We start from the raw sequence: 22,537 nt of genomic DNA, 5'->3' as shown, positions 1-22,537 counted from the left end.
AAGCCCTGTGGCCCAGACATGAATGCAGCCCTGCCTTATGAACCTTTTCGAACGTTCATGACTCACTAAAGTTTCCTTTGGGAGCAGAAATGTTCAAACCTGAAATTTCAGCATAATTTTCTTTGTTTCATTTGAACTGCTTTTATTCCACTAATATCAAACTAACTGAAAAATCTCCACCCAGTAGACAGAGCTGCTGTATGAACAGCTCACAGTAACTAGGTAACGTAAGGTACTATGGTAACACATGACAGCAGTGATATCTGAGCAGGAATCTTAGATTTATGGGCATCAAATGAAAATAAGATCAGCTTTATGTTCATGAACAATACAAATATTCTTCTACATGATCTGCTTGCAGGTTGTTTCTTTTTTATTGTGAAACAGTGTTTAGTGTCGGGGAGGTGTGAACATTTTCCCTCCTCAGTGTGAGAGTCACATATTTGTCTGTAATTAAGTTCTGCTAATGACATTCCTTCACAACGGTTATCTGAATCATCTCCACGCTTTGACAAAAGAATTTGCACAACTATTTTTCCCCCATTCATTCAGTTATTTAGCAAACGTGTGTATAAAGTGTCACCTGTTCAGCGCTGGCTGCTGTTCTTTTTAGTTTACTGTGCAAATGACTCTCAACAGCTGCTCCACAGAGACTCACCGTCAGACCAAACAATCAGCATGACTGATATCATGTAAATGACTGCTGTGTGTTTATCTTACAGTAGAACATGTTCACTGATATGTTTTAAACTTTTAACATCTAACAGATGAACTCTGAACATTACTCTGCTTTATTCAGATCTGCTTCTCATGAGCTCATATCCTCAGTGAAGCACTTTGTGATGTGTTTAGAAAGGATTAAAGGGTTTATATGATGATGGAAGTGGAGAGAGCAGAGAACAGGATCAAGAATTTGCTCCTGTTTTTAAAAGAATTAAAATCATACAAACACCATGTCTACAACTGCTCAGAGACTAAACACACAGAGACCCGTGTGGAGAATAATTTTGTCAAAGTTTACAGATAAGGAGTGAAAGCTGAATTTTAGATTTAACAGGTTAAAGCAGAACAAATGTAAATGTACAGCTGCCTCCCTATTTGTGTAATCGCTGCATTAGTGCAGGCAGAGCTCAGTTTGCCTCTTAGCTTTAAACACAGTTTGCAGTCTGATGGTGGAGTGTCATTTTCACACTGCAGAGTAACAGTGTGAGGAAAATGTCCATGTCCAAAATAAATATCATCTAAACAGAAAGAAGCAGTTTTCTTTCTTTCTCAGCCCAAAGTGAAATGATCTCCATCATTAGAGTTCATAATAATAATAATAGTGCTGCTGTGAGGCTCTTCCAGTCCCTCTCTCTTCTTGTGGTGTGAAGTTGGTCTCTGAGGTTGGAGCTGATCAGCAGCTGCTGTAAAAGACATTAAAATATGTATTTATGCAGAAATCAAATGAGAAACATCAGGATGTTTGACATGAACAACACATCATGTTTTTCAGTTATAAATCATAAACATGGCAAATAAAAGTTTAACAGACCAGCAAATATAAATGTGATCATTAAGGTTTGACTTGTTAAAACTTAGCAGTGACGTTGAGTCTGCAGCTCACAGAGCTGAAGCCATAATCTGTGTTTACTTCACACCTGTATCGACCCGAGTCCTTAGTCCTAAGCAGTGTTGGTCAAGTTACTTGAAAAAAGTAATTACTGATTACTTCCCCCCCAAAAGTAATCCTGTTACCTTACTGATTACTTATTTTCAAAAGTAATTAGTTACTTAGTTACTTTTTAAATACATGATTTACAACCTCAATAGGTAATAAAGTAATAGATCTTTCAGCCCAATTCTACTTTCTGCCTAATCCATCATATAAAATGTAATCAAATGGAAAAGTCTCTTTTTAAAACTTGTTTTATTAGTTCCAATCTTTTAACTTAATGCATCAAGCAAAAATTTAATTCTATGCAACATTCTCTGACTGGAAGAAATTTGTTTTACATTTAACCCTATTTTCTGCAAGTAGATGCAAGTGAATCACAGCAGAAAATAAATAAAATCAAAGACTCAGTGGTCCTGTTGCTCTATTTTCACCTGTATAGCAGGCGGATGTTCGCCCTGGGGCAGGTGTGCCGCAGCGGTCAGTGGAAGAATCTGCAAATTTGTCTGTGACCTTCCCATTCCGTGGTAGCGCATTCGGTGCTTGGTCGGAAGTTACGGGGGTTTTCCCTGTAAAAAGAAGTTTTCTTCCCACGCAGTGAACAGCGGACGTCGCACTCGCTTACGTCATTGTCATGAGACACTCACAAAAAAAATCACGGTTTTAGTAACGCAGTAACGCCGCGTGCTTACGGGAAAATAACAGTAATCTTACCGTTTTTTGCAATAGAAATCCCTTACTTTACTCATTACTGGAAAAAAGTAATCGGATTACGGTAACGCGTTACTGTAACGTGTTACTGCGCATCTCTGGTCCCGAGTCTGCACAGCTGGATTAATTGATTTTGTTTTCACATAATTTGTCCATCAGGGGGAAAAGACATTAAATGTCATTTCATAAATTTGTGTGAATTGTCAACACACTCAAGTTATAATGAATGTTTTTTTTCATTATGCTTGAATTAATTTATTTTATTTTAACTCAGATTTGAGCCATGAGTCATTTTTGATAGAAACAGAAGCTTTTAGTTTTAATACGTTCTATGATTTCTGCCTCATTTAAATGTTCCAGGATACAAAACATTACTGTTTTGTGAGCTGATGTTCATGTTACTTAATTTGTACATTTAGCCAGATTTGATCTGCAGTCTTCCTTAAATGCATATTTTCAGTACAGACACACAAACCTTTTTATACCTTTATATGGAGACGTGTCCATAGTGTAACCCGCCTTTCACCCTATGGTAGCTGGGACAGACTCCAGCCTCCCGCCCACCGACCTGAATTGGCTTCCTATTGGATTCAATTGAGAACTCGTTTCATAAGGACGTAAAAGGGCACCTTATGCTTTACGTGTTACTCTGAGACGCCAGGAGTCACGACAAATCGTCTGTATATTACACGTTGGGAATGATAAGTCACAGTGAGGCCCGTGTCGACAACACACATTACTGTGTAGGTGTGTTTGTGTGCATGTGTTGCCAAATCCTAAACAGGGACTGATTTAAAATGTTGGTTTTAAGATTTTTTTCAGTGTTTTGTTTCTGGTCTCTCCTCCAGACTGGATTTGGCCTCCAGAAGCTGCTAAACCAGTGCAGACCCTTTGAGCTCACTCAGTTTGGTCAGTTTTGAGAGAGTTTTACTTTAAGGATGTGTTGATTTTAAGCTGTTAGAGAGCGCTTACATTCTCTGAATATATCTAATTTATTTTCTCTCGGCTTGTTTCTCATGGTTTTTGATACACTGATAACAGCTATTAGTCATTTTAACTGAGACTTAATGTTTATTCGCTAGAGCAGGAGGACGAGGCCCATGGTGGTTAACAGGTTTGTTTGATGTCATGAAATGACTCCTTATCATGCGTGTACAGTTTTGTTCCTTTCCATTCCAGAACAGGGTCATCAGGTCACACTGTCTGGATGCCTGGGATCCAATGAAATGGGAACTGTTTCCCCATTTGTTATTTAGTTGTGGATTGTCATCTTTCATCAGTGACTGGTGATGACATTATTCATTATTGGAGCAATCAGAAAAGACAATTTGAGTTTACTTTAACTCAGTAAAAGTCTTCTTCTCAGTTTTATCCTGATTTTTGATAAACTAGAATTTAGAAACACAACATTGGTTCAGCCGACTGAATTGGGGTTTTGGATCGTTTTGTGTTGCTCTTTGCTCTTCGTCCGTCTGCTTGTCATCCCCCGTGCAACCTCTGCTCTCTGTACCCTTTCATTCTGAGGCGTTTCTAGTTTCTTGTTTCAGATTTGTGTTATTTACACTTAGTTTTCCCAGTTTAGGTTTTGGCTCGTTTTCTCTGCTTTTGCTGTTGTCTTTTTTTGTTCAGCCGTCAATAAAGGCTCACTTTCTGTTATCCTCCACCTTCGTCTCCGTTTGCCAATTTATGCTTTAAAGTTACTCTAAACTCTGCTACACCTCCCCATCCCTGTGCCTTCAACAAACAACAATGAGCTTCCTCTTTAGCAGACATAATGACTTTTTAAAGATAAAATAGGGCAACTTTTTCACTCAGTGTAACACAGCACTGCTGTGTGGGCACACTAGCATTTATCAGTATCATCTTACTTTGCTTTATGTTTGCAAGTGCAGCCGTGTGCAGCAAACGATAATGATGCCCTTGATTGTTTTAGGTTATTTGATTTCTTTTATTTCTATATTTAGGAAGAAAACATTTTAAATGTTAGATAATTTCTTATTTCTGCTTAAAACCATAATAGATATATTTCAGCCTCTCTCATTTATCTGAATTATTGCACAGAAAAAACTAGTGAACTCTGAGCTTACACTGGATTTTTGCGTCACTTATTTGCACTGCTCTTGACAGAATGCTGGTTTTTGTGAACTAATTGCATCTTTTTATATAAATTAATGCACACTGTTAGTAGAAAATCCTGCAATTGTGACATCACAATAACTAAAATGCATCTTATTTTCTTATATTATACTGAAAATCATTTAGGTGTAGCCCCTTTCCTCCTCCCTGTTAAGTAATTCTCTGACTGCAGTAAAATTCCCTCTATCCATCAGTTCTCCCAGCAGAACTGTACTGAAGTAAAAATGGATCCTAAAGCCTGTAATACAGCAAAGGGCATCACTAATGACACTGATAATACTGAACCTTAAGAACACTTTAATCAGTTAAAAAAGATAACACAATCTTGATCTTATATAGCGTTCATCCTTTTTTATCCAGTGAAGCGAGATCGATCAACTGTAGACCAGACAACAAACGACGGAGGCACCAGACAAGTGCAATCAAACGATGAGTTTATTGACAACGGAGAACAACCATCAGCATATGGCCTGTTTTGCTCTGACAAAAATACACTGAGTTCTGGTTTTATAGCATAGAGGATGACACCCCCACGTACACGTCAATACAGGTCAAAAATACATTATGTCCAGTCATTGTTTACAGACAAGGGTACATCTTGTACATCTCTAATAACTATAAACAGACATATAACTTCTCTTTTTGATAACACCTTCCTTTTAAGGTAATAACTTCAAGCTTCAGGGCCTCTAAGGGCTAATAATGGACCCTCGTCCTCAATCACTAAGTAGACTGAATTGGCGCAGGTCTCAAATAAGAAGCAGAAGACACTTGGGCCCTCGCTCAGGCCTGCTACTAGATTTATGTGTATTGTAAGCATGCATGCAATTAACCTGCTATGTTCTCATCTTCCCTCAACATGTATCACCTGGACACTCTCACCAGTGAAGCTTAAAACCCTCTTGGATAGAACATCAACTCTAAACAAGCACAGTTATGCATTGTGTATAGAATGAACTCAACCTGTGAATAGAATGAATGTGATGACAAACATATTCAATGCAATATGAACCCTGTAAACAATATTACTGATAAAATAATACTGTAGAACATGTTATTAATGCATTTATCATAAGGCAGAGTATATGGCAGCAATAAAAGAATCTCTAAATCCCAACATTCCCTCTTTTGACATTCCATCAAGGAATGTCACCATACCTCATGTTGTATCACTCCCTGGCCCACTCTATGTGTTCTAAGTTCATCTGGTAGATGCCCTCAACCCAGCCAGGGTTAGGAACCCTCGCCATTACTTTTACCAACAATCCTCTGACACAAGGAATGATACAACAACTAGCGATGACCAGTATTCCCAAAAGTACAGTCAAAGAAAACATCACTGACATAGCCACACCTTTCCATTGTCTAAACACAGATGTCATCCAGGACGCCAGCAGATTTTCGATACCTGAGTGCTCATGCATAGTTTTAGACAAAGTTTTCAGGCCCTCCAGAGCTCAGGTTACTGAGCCATCTGGGGCAGTATTAATAGGGATAAAAGTGCAGCACATGTCTCCGAACATGGCGCATACGCCTCCCCTCTCATGTCAAGGGCCATTCGATTTTGCACTCCCGTCAGTGAACTCGGACCCAATTGTTCTGTGAACCCCACCATGGCGTCCCTGGTTAGGTTAGAGAGTCTCAGCAGATTGCAATGAAAATAGTTACTTTCAAATTCTACCACTATCAGATTTACCAGCTTGTACTCGTCTGGAACTCCCCTGGGCACTCCAATAGAGTCTATCCAGGTCGGAGAGTTTAACCTAGGGTCATATGCATGTGTACCCTGGGTCCCTCTTTTGGCCAAAATATGTCTCTTACCTCTGGCGGCTAAGGTACGTGTGTTGTGTTGTGGAATAGCCTTTACCTGCCTAACTGAAGCACAGGCAACACAGTCAGATACATGTTGTTCTCTAGCATTTTGAGCCACCCAATCAAGCCAGAGGTTACTGTCCTTGAAACCGGTGGCACGCTTTATCTAATCCTTAGGCTTCAGTCTAAAGTAATCTGTTGTCAGAAGTACTCTCCCTTTTGGTTCCTGTTTCTTTTGAGCTACTATTCCCGAAGTTACCATCTGATCCGTCCGAATGGTGATTAAGCTTTCTGCGAGCGGCTTAGACTTTGCATCAACTAAATTTACCCTAAGCATATCATGGGGTCATTGCAGACCCGTACATCATACGCTCTCCAGCTACTACTAGCTCCTGTACACTTAATAACGTCACACAAATCAAACGTGAATGAGCTGGTAGACCCTTTAACATAATTCAACTCTATGCCATTATTCATGCTGAGACACTCATCACCTTTACCTGACACCTCGCGCTTTTGTCGTTTTTACCGATCCCGTTTTGGCAAGTACAGTCTCAGGAAGTGCTGGGCTGGACTGGCCTCCGTGTTCAGACAACTGGTCCGGAGTGCCCTGCAAAATATAGACAATAAACAACACAGCCATAGTTAATATCATTGCATACAATAAACATGTAGTTGTAAGGAACATTCTAATCAGTTTTCTCATTACGTGTCTCTGACTCGTGTGTTTGCATCATGTTATATAAACTTTATATCCTGGAATGAAACTCCCCTGCTTTTGTGGAGTCCTCAACTTGTCACCGCTCCTTTCTGCTGGCGTGGCGACCTTCTGCGCTGCTCTTCTTTCTTCGGCCTTCCAGGTAGACTACTGGTTGGCCCGTTGCACAGGTGAGAGGATTTATTTTGCCTCTGCTCGTTACCACCTGTGTTAGTTGAAGACGAGTTTTCCTCTAGCAAGCTCTCATGTGCTGGCGCACACTGCGACCAATGATACCAGGTATCGCCTTTCCCTTTCAGTTGAACTGCTGTAGTTGTTCTGGCAACGACCTCATAAGGACCCGTCCAGCGTGGCTCCTTCCACTGCTGGAGTTCCTCGTGGGCTCAAATTCAGTTCCTTGTTTGCAGACTATAGCATAGCCTGCTTTCGATCCTTCTTCATCACGATGACAGCAGCCCTCTATGAACCAATCCTCAGCTCCAGGGATAGGTTCTGCTTGTAAATCTTCCCTGACTTTCCCTTCAACTTCTGCTTTCTTAGTACAATCATGAGGTTCTCCTGATCCCATTAAATCTGCCATATTAATTCCTTCATGTGTAAATGTCAGATTTGGAGCATCTAAAACTTTACTCAGTCTCTGTTGTGCTAATGATGTCATAGTGAACGCCTGCGAGTTCACATATGCCACCACACTGTGTGTAGTCAGAACTTTTAGTGGGTGTTCTCTCACTACATGTGCTGTTTTCTATATTATTTTGGCAACCCCTGCTGCATGCTGTATGCATGTAGGGTGCCTTGCTTCTGTTGGACTCCACCTTATGCTGACATACATAAGTACCTGTCTTTCTTTATTCAATCATCTTCCGGGGGTGAGAGACCTCTGCACAGCTCAAACGCCAGTTGCAAAAGCTCTCTAACATTAGAATCATCAGCTGTGACTTATATGGTGTTATTTCGGTACTTTACACGTCACACAGGCTTAAACGTTGTTTATATGGGGAGTTCCTCTTTTTTGTGTCTATATCTATTAATATGCCTTGTGCACTAAAACTTCCTGTTTTTCAGTCTGGCTGAGCTCTTGTTTGTAAGTCAAAGGTGGCCTTGCTCTACAAGCCTTCTTTATTAAAGTACACATTAAAAATATTTCTTTTATTCCTAACACCAGTCCCCCTTTTTCATTTTTCACTTGAGAAATGAACTAATTCCTAATTTATCACATTAAGTTTACTTCAATACAATTCAATTGAATTTTATTTATATAGCGCTAAATCACAACAAAAATTGGCTCCAGGCGCTTCATAGATACAGAGAAAAACCCAACAATCTTGTGACCCCCTTTGAGCAAGCCCTTTGGCAACAGTGGGAAGGAAAAACTCCCTTTTAACAGGAAGAAACCTCCGGCAGAACCACGCTCAGGTACGGGCAGCCATCTGCTGCGACCGCTTGGCGTGAGCTAACAGAGGCTTTGAAGAGAGAGACCTAATATTTAATAATCCACATTTCACTGTTTTATTCTTCGGTTCAGATGTGGATTCTGTATTGTTCTTGCTTTGTTACTATTGATGTTTAAGTTGTTTTATTGCTAGATTTGGTTTGTTGCTGTCTGTTTGGGAGCTGACATAGTCTCTATGGATAAGGGTCTTTGGCAGGGTAGCATCAGGAGAGAAGCTCCAGAGAGGCATGTTCCCTGTTAAAGCTAAAATATAACAAAAGAAATTATGCTAAACAAACAAAACCTTTCAATTCCCCAACCCTATCTGTCTCCTCAACGGGTTGTATGTTTTCAATGTTTCCTTATTATTTTATCATAAAAATAAATCAAACAAATAACTTGAGCTGTGTGACAGCACCTTGCGTTTACGCCAGGCTGTGAGCTGCCCTGAATCTACTTGCTACACCCCCTTTTCACCTAGTTTAATTTTTTTTTTTTCAATCCTAGTTTAAACTATTCCTGACTTCCCTCCGTGCACACTGTAAAGTGTAAAAGATACAATTAGCTTTCTCCTGGTAAAAGGTCCTACATTATTTTCTCAACCTTTGGAAACATCCTTTATAGAGTTACCCTGTTTCATCTTTCAAACTTAGGCCTGATTTTTTTCGCCCCCTTTAACGGGTAGCGCATATCCGGTCTGAACACTGTGTTTGGGCAATTTACGAATTGTTGCAGGATTTCTATGTTATGTAAAGTTCCTCTCATCCCTTTTATGCTTCCATTATAACCTGTGTCTAACAAGCTTTTGATCTTCTTTGTAATATAAACAACTAGGTGTCTTTGTGCTCTGTTTCTCTCCTTTCTCTGGTTGGTTCCGTTCGATCTCAGGCTTCCAGGATTCTTGCCACCCCTGTGGTCGCTGTGGTCCTGAACTCTTCTCCTGTAAAGGATAGAAAACAAACAGCCTCTCTCTGCTACACCTCACTAATCTACTGTGTTCATCTAAGGTTCCTTTAATCATTCAAAGTTGTTTCACCATATCATGTTCTGGGCTCTGTCCTTTATATTAACTTTACTTAATCTCCATGCCCTTCATGTGTGTGAGCAACACTTTTAGTTTTATTAAACACGCCCAGGGTAAGATATAAACCATCACCATCTGAGCATAGAAACAGATCAAAAAGAACCACAAAACAATTTCTATATCTAAATTATCAAAAACCCCAAACGTCATAAAACGATCCTAAAACCCATTTCAAATTAAACCTTAAATCCTGTAACTCCCCCTTTTGTGACACATCTCATGTGTTACAAACTCAAAATCCTTCACTCGAGCTTAGGAGATTAAAAGAAAAAGGTTAGTCATATCATATTAGGCATACATGCTCCGGCCCTTCAAACCTGTGTTTAAGGAATGAAATCAAATTAATCATTATGTCCAATCTTTTCTTGGCTCCATCCCCAGCCTGCATCCTTGGAACTTCCTAGAAACAAAAACCTGTGTGTTAACCAAAACTTCACATTTCATACTCAGTTTTTCCCCACTTATGATCCAATCTGTGTTATAAGAAAGAAAACTTAAAACAGAAAAATTATCAGTCATGTGTCTAACCTTAGTCCAGTCTTTATCTCAGTGTCCAGTCGGTCCAACCTATGGTCTGCCTCGTCCGTCCAGTCACCATCCATTTACACACATTCACTCACATGCATTAACATCAGGTATTGCTGACAGTGGAGACTATCTCGCAAATATTCAGTCTTCACTCTCAGCAACATCAACTCATTTATTTGTTTTACTTTGTTTTTAAGAAAATAATTCTTTCTGCTTTTAGACTGGATTGGCTCGCGGCAATCCTTTTAGACAGAGACTTAGCCTTCTCCTCTGGCCATTGTAATCTGGAGAAGGTCACCGAGAATTTTCAGCGCTGTTATCCACTCTTTTGCAGGCCTGCTTAGAACAAAAATGAGAAGAAGAGAGCTGATTATTGGCTCATCAAAACACAAAACAAAATCACCTGACAGGTTTTTCTAAGTGCACTGTTACAAAAATGATGGACCCCCTTAGACATGTGCATGTTTGATAAAACTTCCTCTATTAAAATAAGAAAACAACACAAATCTAACCGATAGAAGTAACCCATCACTACAACAACAACCTCAACAATCTTAAACACAGAACATTTTGCCACAAGTTCTTCAGGGTCCTGACACTCTCAGGTCAACTAACATCACCTCACCTGCTCAATACACAGAAAATCTCGTTAAACACCACACAACTTGCACACCATCATCACTAAATTCTAAATTTTCTCTTCTGAAAACTTACTTCACACTAAGCGAGTTGGACAACATGATAAACAGACTCCTATGCTAAACCTGCTATCTGATCTTCATGAGCTCTTTTGTATTCTAAGGTTAACGCATTTTCTATTTGTGTGTGTGATTGTGTATATGTTTCTTTTCGTGGTTTTTTCAGACTCCCTCACAAGGTTCCACTTAAACAGTCAGTTTTTCTCTTTCCCAAATTTGATCTCCCTCCTTAAATAACAACATTCCTTGTCCTCAGCCAGAAGTTAGAGCTTGATTTTCAGGTTCAGGGAACAATTCACCCTGAAAGACAGTGAGTGTCTCCCCTCTTTGGCTCATCACTCGTCATTGTTAATGACGTTTCCCCCTCTGCCCCAGCGGCTTTACCCTTGTAGTCCCGTCTCCACCAGTGAGTCCAGCTCACTTAGGGACCTAGGTTCAAGCAATCGTGACTGCGCCTTGCCTTAGGTTGTCCCAGGGTTTCGAGGTGGGATCTTACCCGTCATGGGCTGTCCAGCCTTCCATGCTTCGCCTGATACGGGGGCCAACTGGGCACGGGTGCTATGAGGGGAGGAGACACACTGACTCTGGAAATCAAAGGAGTGTAAGCTGCTTTCTTCATTTCATCAGTATATTAAGCTATCTCACTTCTTGATTATTCCCAACATTTCACCTGTAACAATTTGTGTACGTGTGTTTTCTATTCATTAATGTAATTGTTAGTTCATGTATTTATTTTCTCAGTCTTTCTTTTTCTAAAACATGTAATTAATATATTTTATTACTTTTTCTTAAGACATTCAGTCTCTAATTCCTCTGTTTTCATGCTGCAACGTCTCTCCCCAGCTATAATCAGACTTCCTGTTTGACGCACACACACTCTCTCAGGCCTCCTCTATTCACGCACTCTCCTATGAGTTATTATTACTTATTTATTATTTTGTACAAATCACACAGAATCATTCAAATCAAGTACTCACAACATTCACACACTTAGAAGCACTCAAAATACGCTTTCCTAAGAGTATTTTATCAAACATGCTTGCTTAGAATCAGAAAGAGCAAGTAGACAACACTCAGTGCGTCTGTCCTCTTAAAAAGAAGAGAAATAAACACATATGGGACAATTCTCCCCATCATAGACAAAATGTGACCTTAAATGTCCGTTTCCAAGTCATGTTCTTCTCTACACACGACTCTTGGCCTCCAGGGCATAAAACTTTAAACCTAAGTTTTTACTTTTACCAGAACTAGTACTTTACCAGAACCCTCATACGTGCAATAAGACTGCTATATGTGCAATTCTTTCTTTGACAAAGTTGTATTTTGTATTTTCTTACTCAGCTGTATATAGTATTGGTATTCTATTTTATTCTATTCTACTTTTATTGCATTCCAGTGTTTTCTAATTTCTGCTGCATAACTTTGCACTTTTGCTGTAACAAAACAAATTTCCCACCTATGGGACTGACTAAGATCATCTTTATCTTTAACTAGCCCAAATGAAATTCTAGTTCAATGCACACATGTGTTGCAGTTTAAAATTAAAAGAGGATGTTAATGTCTGTGTCCCTTTAAATGAAAAAAGGTGAACACATGTGGTGAGTTTTCCTCAATTTACACAAAATATGACATTAAATATCCTTTTCTAATTCCTGTTCTTCTTTAAACACCATGAAGGACCTCCAGGTCATAACCTTTGGACTTATAACTCTGATATAAGTCCACACAGCGCACCAAGCACAGAGAAAATTCAACCTCAGTGCTTCAGAATTCTCCTCAAAATTCAGAAACTGTTTCTGTCATTTATCTCCCCAAGAACTTCATCATATGGACCTCGCCGGGTCCAGTAATCTTCAGCACATGTATCTCACTGCAGCCAGTGAAGATTTAAAAACAGTTTCTTGTCTCAGTTTACCCAGTATTAACTTATCAGGTGGACCGCAGCCGATCCATACATCTCAACACAATCGTGTGTTGACATTTACACAACTTATTCTTTACTTGTATCACAACACATCTAGTAATATCATCAGAATTACTTCAACATGGTAAACATTGATTTTCCTTTAAAATCAACTTACCATTAAAACTCGAGATCACAGCTGACTCGATTCTCTGATAAAACACCTTGCTCAACTCACGGTGTTCTTTTCTCGGACCCCTTCGTCCGAGCTCACTCTTTTTACCCCGGCATCTCCCCCAGATTGTTACGAGATCTTCATAAACCCAAAAGTAAGCATATTATTTCCCTAATCAAAAGTGAAGCCGTTCCTCACACAGTAATTCTTAATCTAACAGCCTTTGTGTTTTGAAACTAAAAATAGGAAGGAACAGCGCCCAATTTTAAACTGTGCATGTTGTCACTGAACAACACACACACAGAGACAGACCCAGGGCAATTCTTCCTGGATCATTTATCAACGTTCGAACAAACACAGTCCGCATTGATTATTTTCTGGACCTCAACAGATCCACCAAAATTCATATAAATATATCAGCCATTAACCGATTTATTTCTTTTCCTCAGACCACGCCGGATCTGTTAATATCAACAACACTGCACACTCAGAATTGTGCAGCTGATTCTTCCCGTCAGACCGCGCCGGATCTGTTACTTCAGCACAATAAACACTGATTTTCCTTCAAAATCAGTTTACCAAGAGCCACAAAACCATTTGTGACTCGATTTTCTGAACTTCTGTGTCACTTAAACATCCTGACAACACCAGGTGTTTTCTGTCGGACTTCCTCGTCCGAACTTAATCCTTTTACTTACAAATAAGCGTCTCCCAAAATGATCCTCTTGATCATTAGCTATTCACCGAGCCCACAACTCTCGGCAACACCACCTGACATATGCCCACGCCGGAGCTCCTCTTTGAAGTCTCAAAGAGGTACAGGAGTTTGACACTTATTAAACCATAAGCTGACCAATAACTCTTATATTCTTCTATTCTTAAACATGCATTGGTCTCTTTTTTCTCTTTTACCATGAAATACCATATAACCTTTTAACTCAGTACTGTCTGTTTCTCAAAGTTTCATTATCCTTGCTTCAAAGCTTCTCATTACTTCCAAGTTACTCATTCATTACTTCGACGTTTTACTTTATTCTCGAGAATTCAGTTTTACCCCTACTGCGCCAATTTAGTAGTTAAGATCATCTACTCAGCGAACAGATAATTTAGAATTCACCCAATTTGCACAAATTTGCTTATTGAACAGGTTTGTGCGTACCTCTTAATCTTTTAGACCGGTCCTCTGTTCACCTCATATCAGATCCAACCTTTGGCCACATTAGTTCTCTCTGATTTAATCTAGAGACTTCACGGTCTGCCGTACACAGAATCTCTTTTCCCTTTTCTTTAACAAGAGATACTCAAAAATTCTGCAAATTCTCTCCACTCAGGAGGAGGCTCACAGCTTTATTCTTACTCTGTTTCTGGTTGGATTAAAACAACTCTTATATTAGAATCACCCTGTCCAGTGATACTGTATTTCAAAATCACCAAAGGCACGCTCACAAAACAGGAAAATGCTTCAGCAGCCTTAATGGGATCCCCGTGGGCCTCTCACTGTCTATTTCCAAGCACCTATAATGAAACAACGGCACAATGAGCATGCCTTTTTATCTACCCCTCATTTAATCAATGTATCTATTCTTTGTTAAAATTAAAAGGGGAAGTGGCCGCACCCAAATTTTAACTGCGCACTTTTCCCCAGCAAAAAGAACGGAAAAAGAGACTTTTACAGCCTCTCTCACACACAGCCTGCAACCGGCTGGCACTTAAATCATTGCAGAGAGTTTCTTACGTCACGGTTTCCAGCTGTATGAGTGGGTCCCCACAACCCGGATATACACACCGCTGCTCGTCTTTAAGAGACGTCAACAGGTCTGCAAATTCTCCAGGAATATCAACAAAAACACAGCTTTTCTCGGCCCACGGCGGGTCCACAAATTTTCACTGACCACGGCGGGTCCACAAATTTTTCACTGACCACGGCGGGTCCACAAATGCATAGGTAATACTTTTTAATCGTCTCTCATAGCTCACAGTATTTATTCTCAGAGTTACTTCAACACAACAGACCTTAGTTTCACTTTACTGCTCGGCTGGCTTTACTGCAAAACCTCAAGCTTACGGCTGACCTGAGTTTCTCTTAAATCATATATCAACTTCCTCGGACTCTTGCGTCCGGTATTTTACTCTTTTTCTCACAATTAAGTGTCTCCCTAACAATGATCCTCTGCGATCACCAGGGCTATATCTGAGGCCACAAAATCTCAGTGGGGCCCTTCCCCCAGTTTAATACCCAGGAAACGTCTTTCCCAGGGGTGGAGTTCTTCAGCTCCGTGACTTTTAAACACTTATAATCTCTTTATTCCTTAATCACAGCTCAATCTCTAGTTACTTTTAGCTCAGTACTGCTTTTTCCGAGCGACCGTGAACACAACACTAATTACTTTTAGCTCAGTACTGCTTTTTCCGAGCGACCGTGAACACAACACTACTCTTAAGTTTCACTTTCGTTGCAACAAAGGTTTTCGTTTCAAACAAAACTCAAAACAGAGATCAACGGATGACCACTTGACTACATATTCTAGAATTATAATCCACTACAGCACAATTTCAGTTTAAGAGGTTTGTGCCTTACCTTTTTGCGGGCCCAATAGTCAAGCCATCACCGTGACGTCTGCCGTTCGATCACCTGATCTGGCCTCGACCTCCGCCGACAACAAACACCTGTACTTCTTACTGCTGATCTTTAGTTGCCCGCATCCTCCACCAAATGAAGCGAGATCGATCAACTGTAGACCAGACAACAAACGACGGAGGCACCAGACAAGTGCAATCAAACGATGAGTTTATTGACAACGGAGAACAACCATCAGCATATGGCCTGTTTTGCTCTGACAAAAATACACTGAGTTCTGGTTTTATAGCATAGAGGATCACACCCCCACATACACGTCAATACAGGTCAAAAATACATTATGCCCAGTCATTGTTTACAGACAAGGGTACATCTTGTACATCTCTAATAACTATGAACAGACATATAACTTCTCTCTTTGATAACACCTTCCTTTTAAGGTAATAACTTCAAGCTTCAGGGCCTCTAAGGGCTAATAATTGACCCTCGTCCTCAATCACTAAGTAGACTAAATTGGCGCAGGTCTCAAATAAGAAGCAGAAGACACTTGGGCCTTCGCTCAGGCCTGCTACTAGATTTATGTGTATTGTAAGCATGCATGCAATTAACCTGCTATGTTCTCATCTTCCCTCAACATGTATCACCTGGACACTCTCACCAGTGAAGCTTAAAACCCTCTTGGATAGAACATCAACTCTAAACAAGCACAGTTATGCATTGTGTATAGAATGAACTCAACCTGTGAATAGAATGAATGTGATGACAAACATATTCAATGCAATATGAACCCTGTAAACAATATTACTGATAAAATAATACTGTAAAACATGTTATTAATGCATTTATCATAAGGCAGAGTATATGGCAGCAATAAAAGAATCTCTAAATCCCAACACCAGCCACATCTCAACAGTAAATAGATTTTTTATTCCAGAGTTCAGCTGTGAGTTTAACAAACTGCTGTTAAAAACTATAAATATATCAGGAGGTTATGGATGAAATGGAAAACATGATCTGCACAACTTAAGGTGACTATATCAACAGTTTACATGAACGTATCACGGTCCATGGCAATGAATTGTGGGGCGGTGTTTTAATCTACCCTCTTATAAATATGGTCCAGTGCACGTGTCAAAGTCAAGGCCCGCGTACATTTATATCCGGCCCGCGAGATCATTTTATATAGATGTACTATTATTGTTATGCATGGCCCGGCGATATGAGGCGCTAATAATATACAAACTACAGGTCCCATAATGCAGCGCTGCAGCCTCCTTGCTGAACGCTCTGCTACCTGGGAACATTCCTGCGTCAATCAAGTCAAACTTCAAGTCAAACTTCGAAGCTAGCCGCTCACAATGGTGGAGAGAAAAGTTGATTCTGAAAGCAGAGCCTTTCAGCGCCAGAGGGTGACTGAATATATGTTTACGGACATTGCTGGTAAACCGTGTGTCTTATTAGTGGAGCTAATGTGGCTGTAATTAAGGAATTTAATTTAAGACGGCACTACGAGACAAAACCTCAGGATAAGCTGAAAAACCTAAACGCAGAGCAGAAACTACAGAAAGTAGAAGAGCTAAAGAAGAATCTGACATTTCAGCAGACTCTTTTCACCAGAGCAAAATCACAACGTGAAGCTGTTGTGAAAGCAAATTTTATTGTAGCAGAGGAGATAGCCAAAACAGCCCGGTACCACTCTGAAGAACTGCATGATGAAGCTGTGCGACGTCCTGTGTCCAGACAAAACGCAGATTTTGGCAAATGTGAGCCTGAGGATAAATACCATTGCTGATCGGGTTTGTGAGATGGCCACTGATTTAAGTTGTGTGAAAGAAGCAAAAACATTATTGCATACTCTCTTGCTGTGGATGAAAGTATAGACATGATGGACATTGCACAGCTGGCCATCTTCATCCGTGGAGAGGAAATATTGAACATTAAATCGATGCACGGGACAACGACAGGAAAAGACATTTTTTTAAAACGTATGTCAAAGTGTAACCGACATGAAACTGCCCTGCGACAAACTTGTTGGATTACAACAGATGGAGCGCTGGTGTTGTGCGGTGAAAAAAGCGGACTAGTCAGCAGGATGCGAGTAAAGATGCAGGAGGAGAACTGTACCGGTGAGTTATCAGCATATCACTGCATCATACACCAGGAAAGGCTGTGTGGTAAAGTCCTAAAAACGGAGCATGTAATGATCACCGTAACGCAGACCGTAAATTTTATCTGAGCTAAAAGTTTAAATCACCGTAAATTTCAGTCTTTAATGTGGGAAATAGATTCAGAGTTTGCCGACATTCCATCATACAGAGGTCCGCTGGCTGAGTTGGGATAAAAATTCTCAGTAGCGGTTTTGAGCTCAGCAAGGAAATCTGTCAGTTCATGGACATGTATGATGCGGTGAAGGCATTTCAAGTGAAGCTGTCACAAATGCACCAGTGCAACTTGCCTCACTTTCCCTGTTGCTAAGTAATGTTGAACCAAATCAGCAGACTTTGCTGAACTGCACCTGTGCAGATTCAGATGGAGCTGCAGTGTAATGATACACTCAAGGGAAAGTACGACACTGAATGGCCCACACAGTTTATTAGTTCCATTCCTGAAGCAATGCCCCAGCTCCGTTTACATGTGGCTCAAACCTTATATATGCTTTCATTTATTTTTTCTGGGGTTTTTGGCAGCATGTTCATATTTATAACTTGCATAATTTTGACAGGATATATTTTTATGAAGAGCAAAATATTTAAAGTAAAAGTTCATTTTTTTAAGTTTATTTAATCTGGAATAATATTCCTGTCTGTTTTTATTCATATTTATGTTTAAAAAACATTGTTTTAGTGTGTTCAATAAATGTTTATCTTGTTTGGCCCGCGACCTAAAGTGTGCCTTGAGTTTTGGCCCCCTGTGCAATTGAGTTTGACACCCCTGGTCCAGTGGATCCTATGTTACAAGAAGTAGAAATGAGGCATTAAAGCTCCTTCCTTTAATGCCTCATTTACAACAGGTCTTATTATGATACGCTCGGGTCACGTCTGTTAGTCAGGAACCAGAAAAAAAAAATATTGTGCTCCTATGCTGCCACCAACTGGCACTACTTATAAGATAAGATAAGTTAAGATAAGATAAGATAACCTTTATTAGTCCCACACGTGGGAAATTTGTTTTGTCACAGCAGGAAGTGGACAGTGCAAAAGTTATGAAGGACAATTAGAATAAAATAAAATAAGAATAAATACAGTACACAACTGTACTGAATAGAATAAAAATAGAATACTATATACAGTAGAATATAATAGAATAAAATATACAATAGGATAAAAATAGAATACAAATGCTATATACAACAGAGTGGAAAATACAACGGTTGCCAGAAAGATTATTGCACATTTGTGATTATTGCACATTTGTGTTATTGCACATTTGTGGATGTGTGTGTATGATCAGTTAAAGTCTTTGTTGTGGAGTCTGACAGCAGTGGGGAGGAAAGACCTGCGAAATCTCTCCGTCCCACACCGTGGGTGCCGCAGTCTCCCACTGAAGGAGCTGCTCAGTGCTGTCACAGTCTCCTGCATGGGGTGGGAGATGTTGTCCAACAGGGATGACAGCTTAGCCACCATTCTCCTGTCTCTCACCACCTCCACTGGGTCCAGAGGGCATCCTAGAACAGAGCTGGCCCTTCGGATCAGCCTGTTCAGTCTCTTCCTGTCCCCAGCAGAGATGTTGCCGCCCCAGCAGACCACACCATAAAAGATGGCTGAGGCCACCACAGAGTCATAGAAGGTCTTCAGGAGTGGGCCCTCCACTCCAAACGACCTGAGTCTCCGCAGCAGGTACAGCCTGCTCTGCCCTTTCCTGTAGAGGGCGTCTGAGTTATGAGTCCAGTCCAGTTTGCTGTTCAGATGAACACCAAGGTACCTGTAGCTGTCCACAGTCTCAATGTCCATACCTTGGATGTTTAGTGGTTGCAGTGGAGGATGTTTAGTGCCTGCGGAAGTCTACCACCAGCTCCTTGGTTTTATTAGTGTTGATCTGGAGGTAGTTCAGCTGGCACCAGTCCACAAAGTCTTGAGTCAGTCCTCTGTACTCCTTGTCGTCCCCATCAGTGATGAGGCCGACTATTGCAGAGTCATCAGAGAACTTCTGCAGGAAGCACTGGGTGGAGTTGTGGGAGAAGTCTGCAGTGTAGATGGTGAAGAGGAACGGAGCCAGAACCGTTCCCTGTGGGGCCCCCGTACTGCAGACGACCCTGTCCGACACACAGCCCTGAGTCCTCACATACTGTGGTCGGTTGGTGAGGTAGTCCAAAATCCAGGTAGTGAGGTGATGGTCCACTCCTGAGTTCTCCAGCTTGTCCTTCAGAACCGAGGGAAGAATAGTGTTGAAGGCACTGGAGAAATCAAAGAACATGATTCTCACAGTGCTCCCAGCGGTCTCCAGGTGAGTGAGGGAGCGATGTAGGAGGTGAATGACGGCATCATCCGCTCCAATGCCAGGTTGGTAGGCAAACTGAAGTGGGTCCAGTGATGAGCTCACCAGGTGCCGAAGCTGAGCCAGGACCAGCCGCTCCAGGGTCTTCATCAGGTGGGATGTCAGAGCCACCGGCCTGTAGCTGTTGAGGTCCTTGGGGCGTGAAGTCTTTGGCACTGGAACAACACAGGAAGTTTTCCAGAGCTGTGGGACTCTTCCCAGCCTCAGGCTCAGGTTGAAGAGGTGCTCATTCACACCACACAGTTGGTCCGCGCAGGACCTGATGACCCTCGAGCTGATGCCATCTGGACCCGCTGCCTTCTTGCCATTAATCCTCCTCAGTTCCCTCCTAACCTGGGTGGTTGAGAGAGACAGGCTGGAGCCTTGTGTTGAGTGTGTATTGGATGCTGTTGTTGGGGGTGGGGAGGAGTGAGCAGGGTGAATAGAGGAGGTGTGAAGCGTCTGAGGTGTCAGAGGTGGAACAGCAGCAGTGGGGGTGGGTGAGTCTGCAGCCGATGTTGGAGACTGCCTCATGGCTGAATCAAATCTGTTGAAGAAATGATTCAGTTCATTTGCCCACCTCACATCCCTCCCAGGCAGAGAGTTCTGATGTTTGTGGCCTGAGATGGTTCTGAGGCCTCTCCAGACTTCACCAACGTTATTTTGCTGAAGCTGGTTCTCCATCTTCTGCCTGTAGCTGTCCTTCCCATTCCTTATCAGTCCCCTCATCTCTCTCTGCACCCTTTTCAACTCCTCTTTGTCTTTGGATTTGAAGGCCCTCCTCTTCTGCTTGAGGACGGCTTTAATTTCTGGGGTAATCCAAGGTTTGTTGTTGGAGAAACACCGTACAGTCCTGGTAGGTACGGTGTTATCCACACAGAAATTAATATAGTCCGTAATGCATGTAGTAAGGCTGTCGATGTCCTCTCCGTGGACAAAATTGTAAAAGTTTTCTTCTGATTCACACTCACAAAGTGGACAAGGTGAGTAAGAGAGGAGTCAAGGGAACAACAAGTACCACAATGTCACGAGGCTATAATAACAGCCTTAGTAATAATAATAATATTATTAATAATAATAATAGTAATAATAATAATAATATTAGTAATAATAATAATGAGGAGGAGGAGGAGATGTTCACAGTTGTTCCATGTTCATATATTCCAGCTGTGGAGTGTTTTTGTCTTTTAAAGGTTAAAACACTTTCAAAGGACACACCTGTTCATCCTCCTTCAGCCTCCTCTGTCCTCGTGATGCATTTTAGGAATGAAGGCATCCTTTGACCCGAAAAACTGAAACTGATTAATTTTTAAAGCAAGGAGGATGAAGGAAAAACAAAAGAATAAAAGGCAGGAAGTAAAGATATAAGCACAGCTTCAAAATCAAACAGCAAGTAATGACCAAGATACAGAGTTTGAACACTGGTTTCTGTAGAATATTTATTAAAGTTCATCAATTTACGAGAATAAAAAATATAAATCTAACGTCCACTTTCATTGCAGATCCAGTGACAAACTGCAGCCAGTAGGTGGCAGCACATCTCCTTTCTACACCAACACCTCATCACAGCCACTTCACTACTTACCTTAAAGGCCTGTTTCGGTTTGCTCTCATTTTTAAGCACAAGGAGATGAAACAGGTTTTCATGGGCCATTCTTCAGCTAGTGAAAACCTGAGATGAATGAACTGTTTGCATAACAAACACTAAAACCAAAAAACAGAACAGACAACTTTCATGGGTGCTGCTGACACAATCCTCCTCCACTGCCTGCAAACACAGGTGAGGTGAGGAGTTCAAAACTGTAGTGATGAATGAAAGACGTCTGATGAAGACAAAAAACAGAAAACAAACCATCAGGACAGAGTTCAGTGTTAGCAAAGGTGAAAATGTGCAGGAATTCTGGTGTGATTATCTAGACGAGGATAATTACAAAGGAATAAACACACAACAGCCTTCAGACATTTTCTCACTTGAACTCACTCCCAAGACAGATGTTTATTTTTACATTTCATGTAGCTTGCCATCACCTGTGTGTGTGAATGGGTGGATGACTGGATGTAAAGCGCTTTGGGGTCCTTAGGGACTAGTAAAAGTGCTATATAAATACAGGCCATTTACCATTTACCATTCTTTGTTGCTCTTGTGTAAACACAGCGGTCAGCAGGACTCTGCACAAAGTTGTTCTCACTCAGATGTTCATGTAACATCTTATTCCAACTCCTGCCTGGTTGTTTCATGTATGGCTCACAATCTACTGGTGCATATAGACAGGCAGTTTTAACATCCACCTGATGTAAAACTGTGTTTAATTGAAATTGCCTTTTGCATCAACCCTCTGATACTGGTCAGATTAGCAATGTGAGAGAAGGTTTCTTCATAGTCTCCACCCATCTTCTGACTCTATCCTTTAGCTACATGCTTGTACTTTTCAGATCCATCAACTTTGTTTTTGACTGCACACACCCATCTACACCCCACTGGTTTCTTACCCTGTGGCAAAGTGGTTAAGGTAAATGTGTTGTTTTCCTTGAGTGATAGTATTTCTTCATCCATTGCACTAACCCACTTTTTTTTCCGAGTTAGCTGAGCTTTCTGGTTCCTTAAATTGTAGATGTATGTTACACATTACTCTGT

At 40.9% G+C, this 22,537-nt stretch overlaps 1 protein-coding gene across 2 annotated transcripts in view; it reads right to left on the bottom strand.

Annotated features, from left to right (window-relative positions):
• Window positions 1–1,196: 1,196 nt before the first annotated feature.
• Window positions 1,197–22,537, bottom strand: part of LOC102076684 (uncharacterized) — a 37,526-nt gene continuing 16,185 nt past the window's right edge. The window contains exon 3 of one of the 2 annotated variants that reach the window (XM_019357018.2): window positions 1,197–1,403. In XM_019357018.2, the coding sequence (XP_019212563.1) occupies window positions 1,273–1,403 (131 nt within the window). In that variant the 3' untranslated portion in view covers window positions 1,197–1,272. Of the gene's footprint in view, window positions 1,407–22,537 lie in introns of both variants that reach the window. The other variant, XM_013266313.3, reaches the window with a different exon arrangement.

The sequence above is a fragment of the Oreochromis niloticus genome, linkage group LG3 (assembly GCF_001858045.2).
Source record: "Oreochromis niloticus isolate F11D_XX linkage group LG3, O_niloticus_UMD_NMBU, whole genome shotgun sequence".
In the NCBI taxonomy this organism is placed as follows: Eukaryota; Metazoa; Chordata; class Actinopteri; order Cichliformes; family Cichlidae; genus Oreochromis; species Oreochromis niloticus.
The sequence above is the reverse complement of the archived record's forward strand: the minus strand, read 5'-3'. Positions and strand labels throughout refer to the sequence as shown.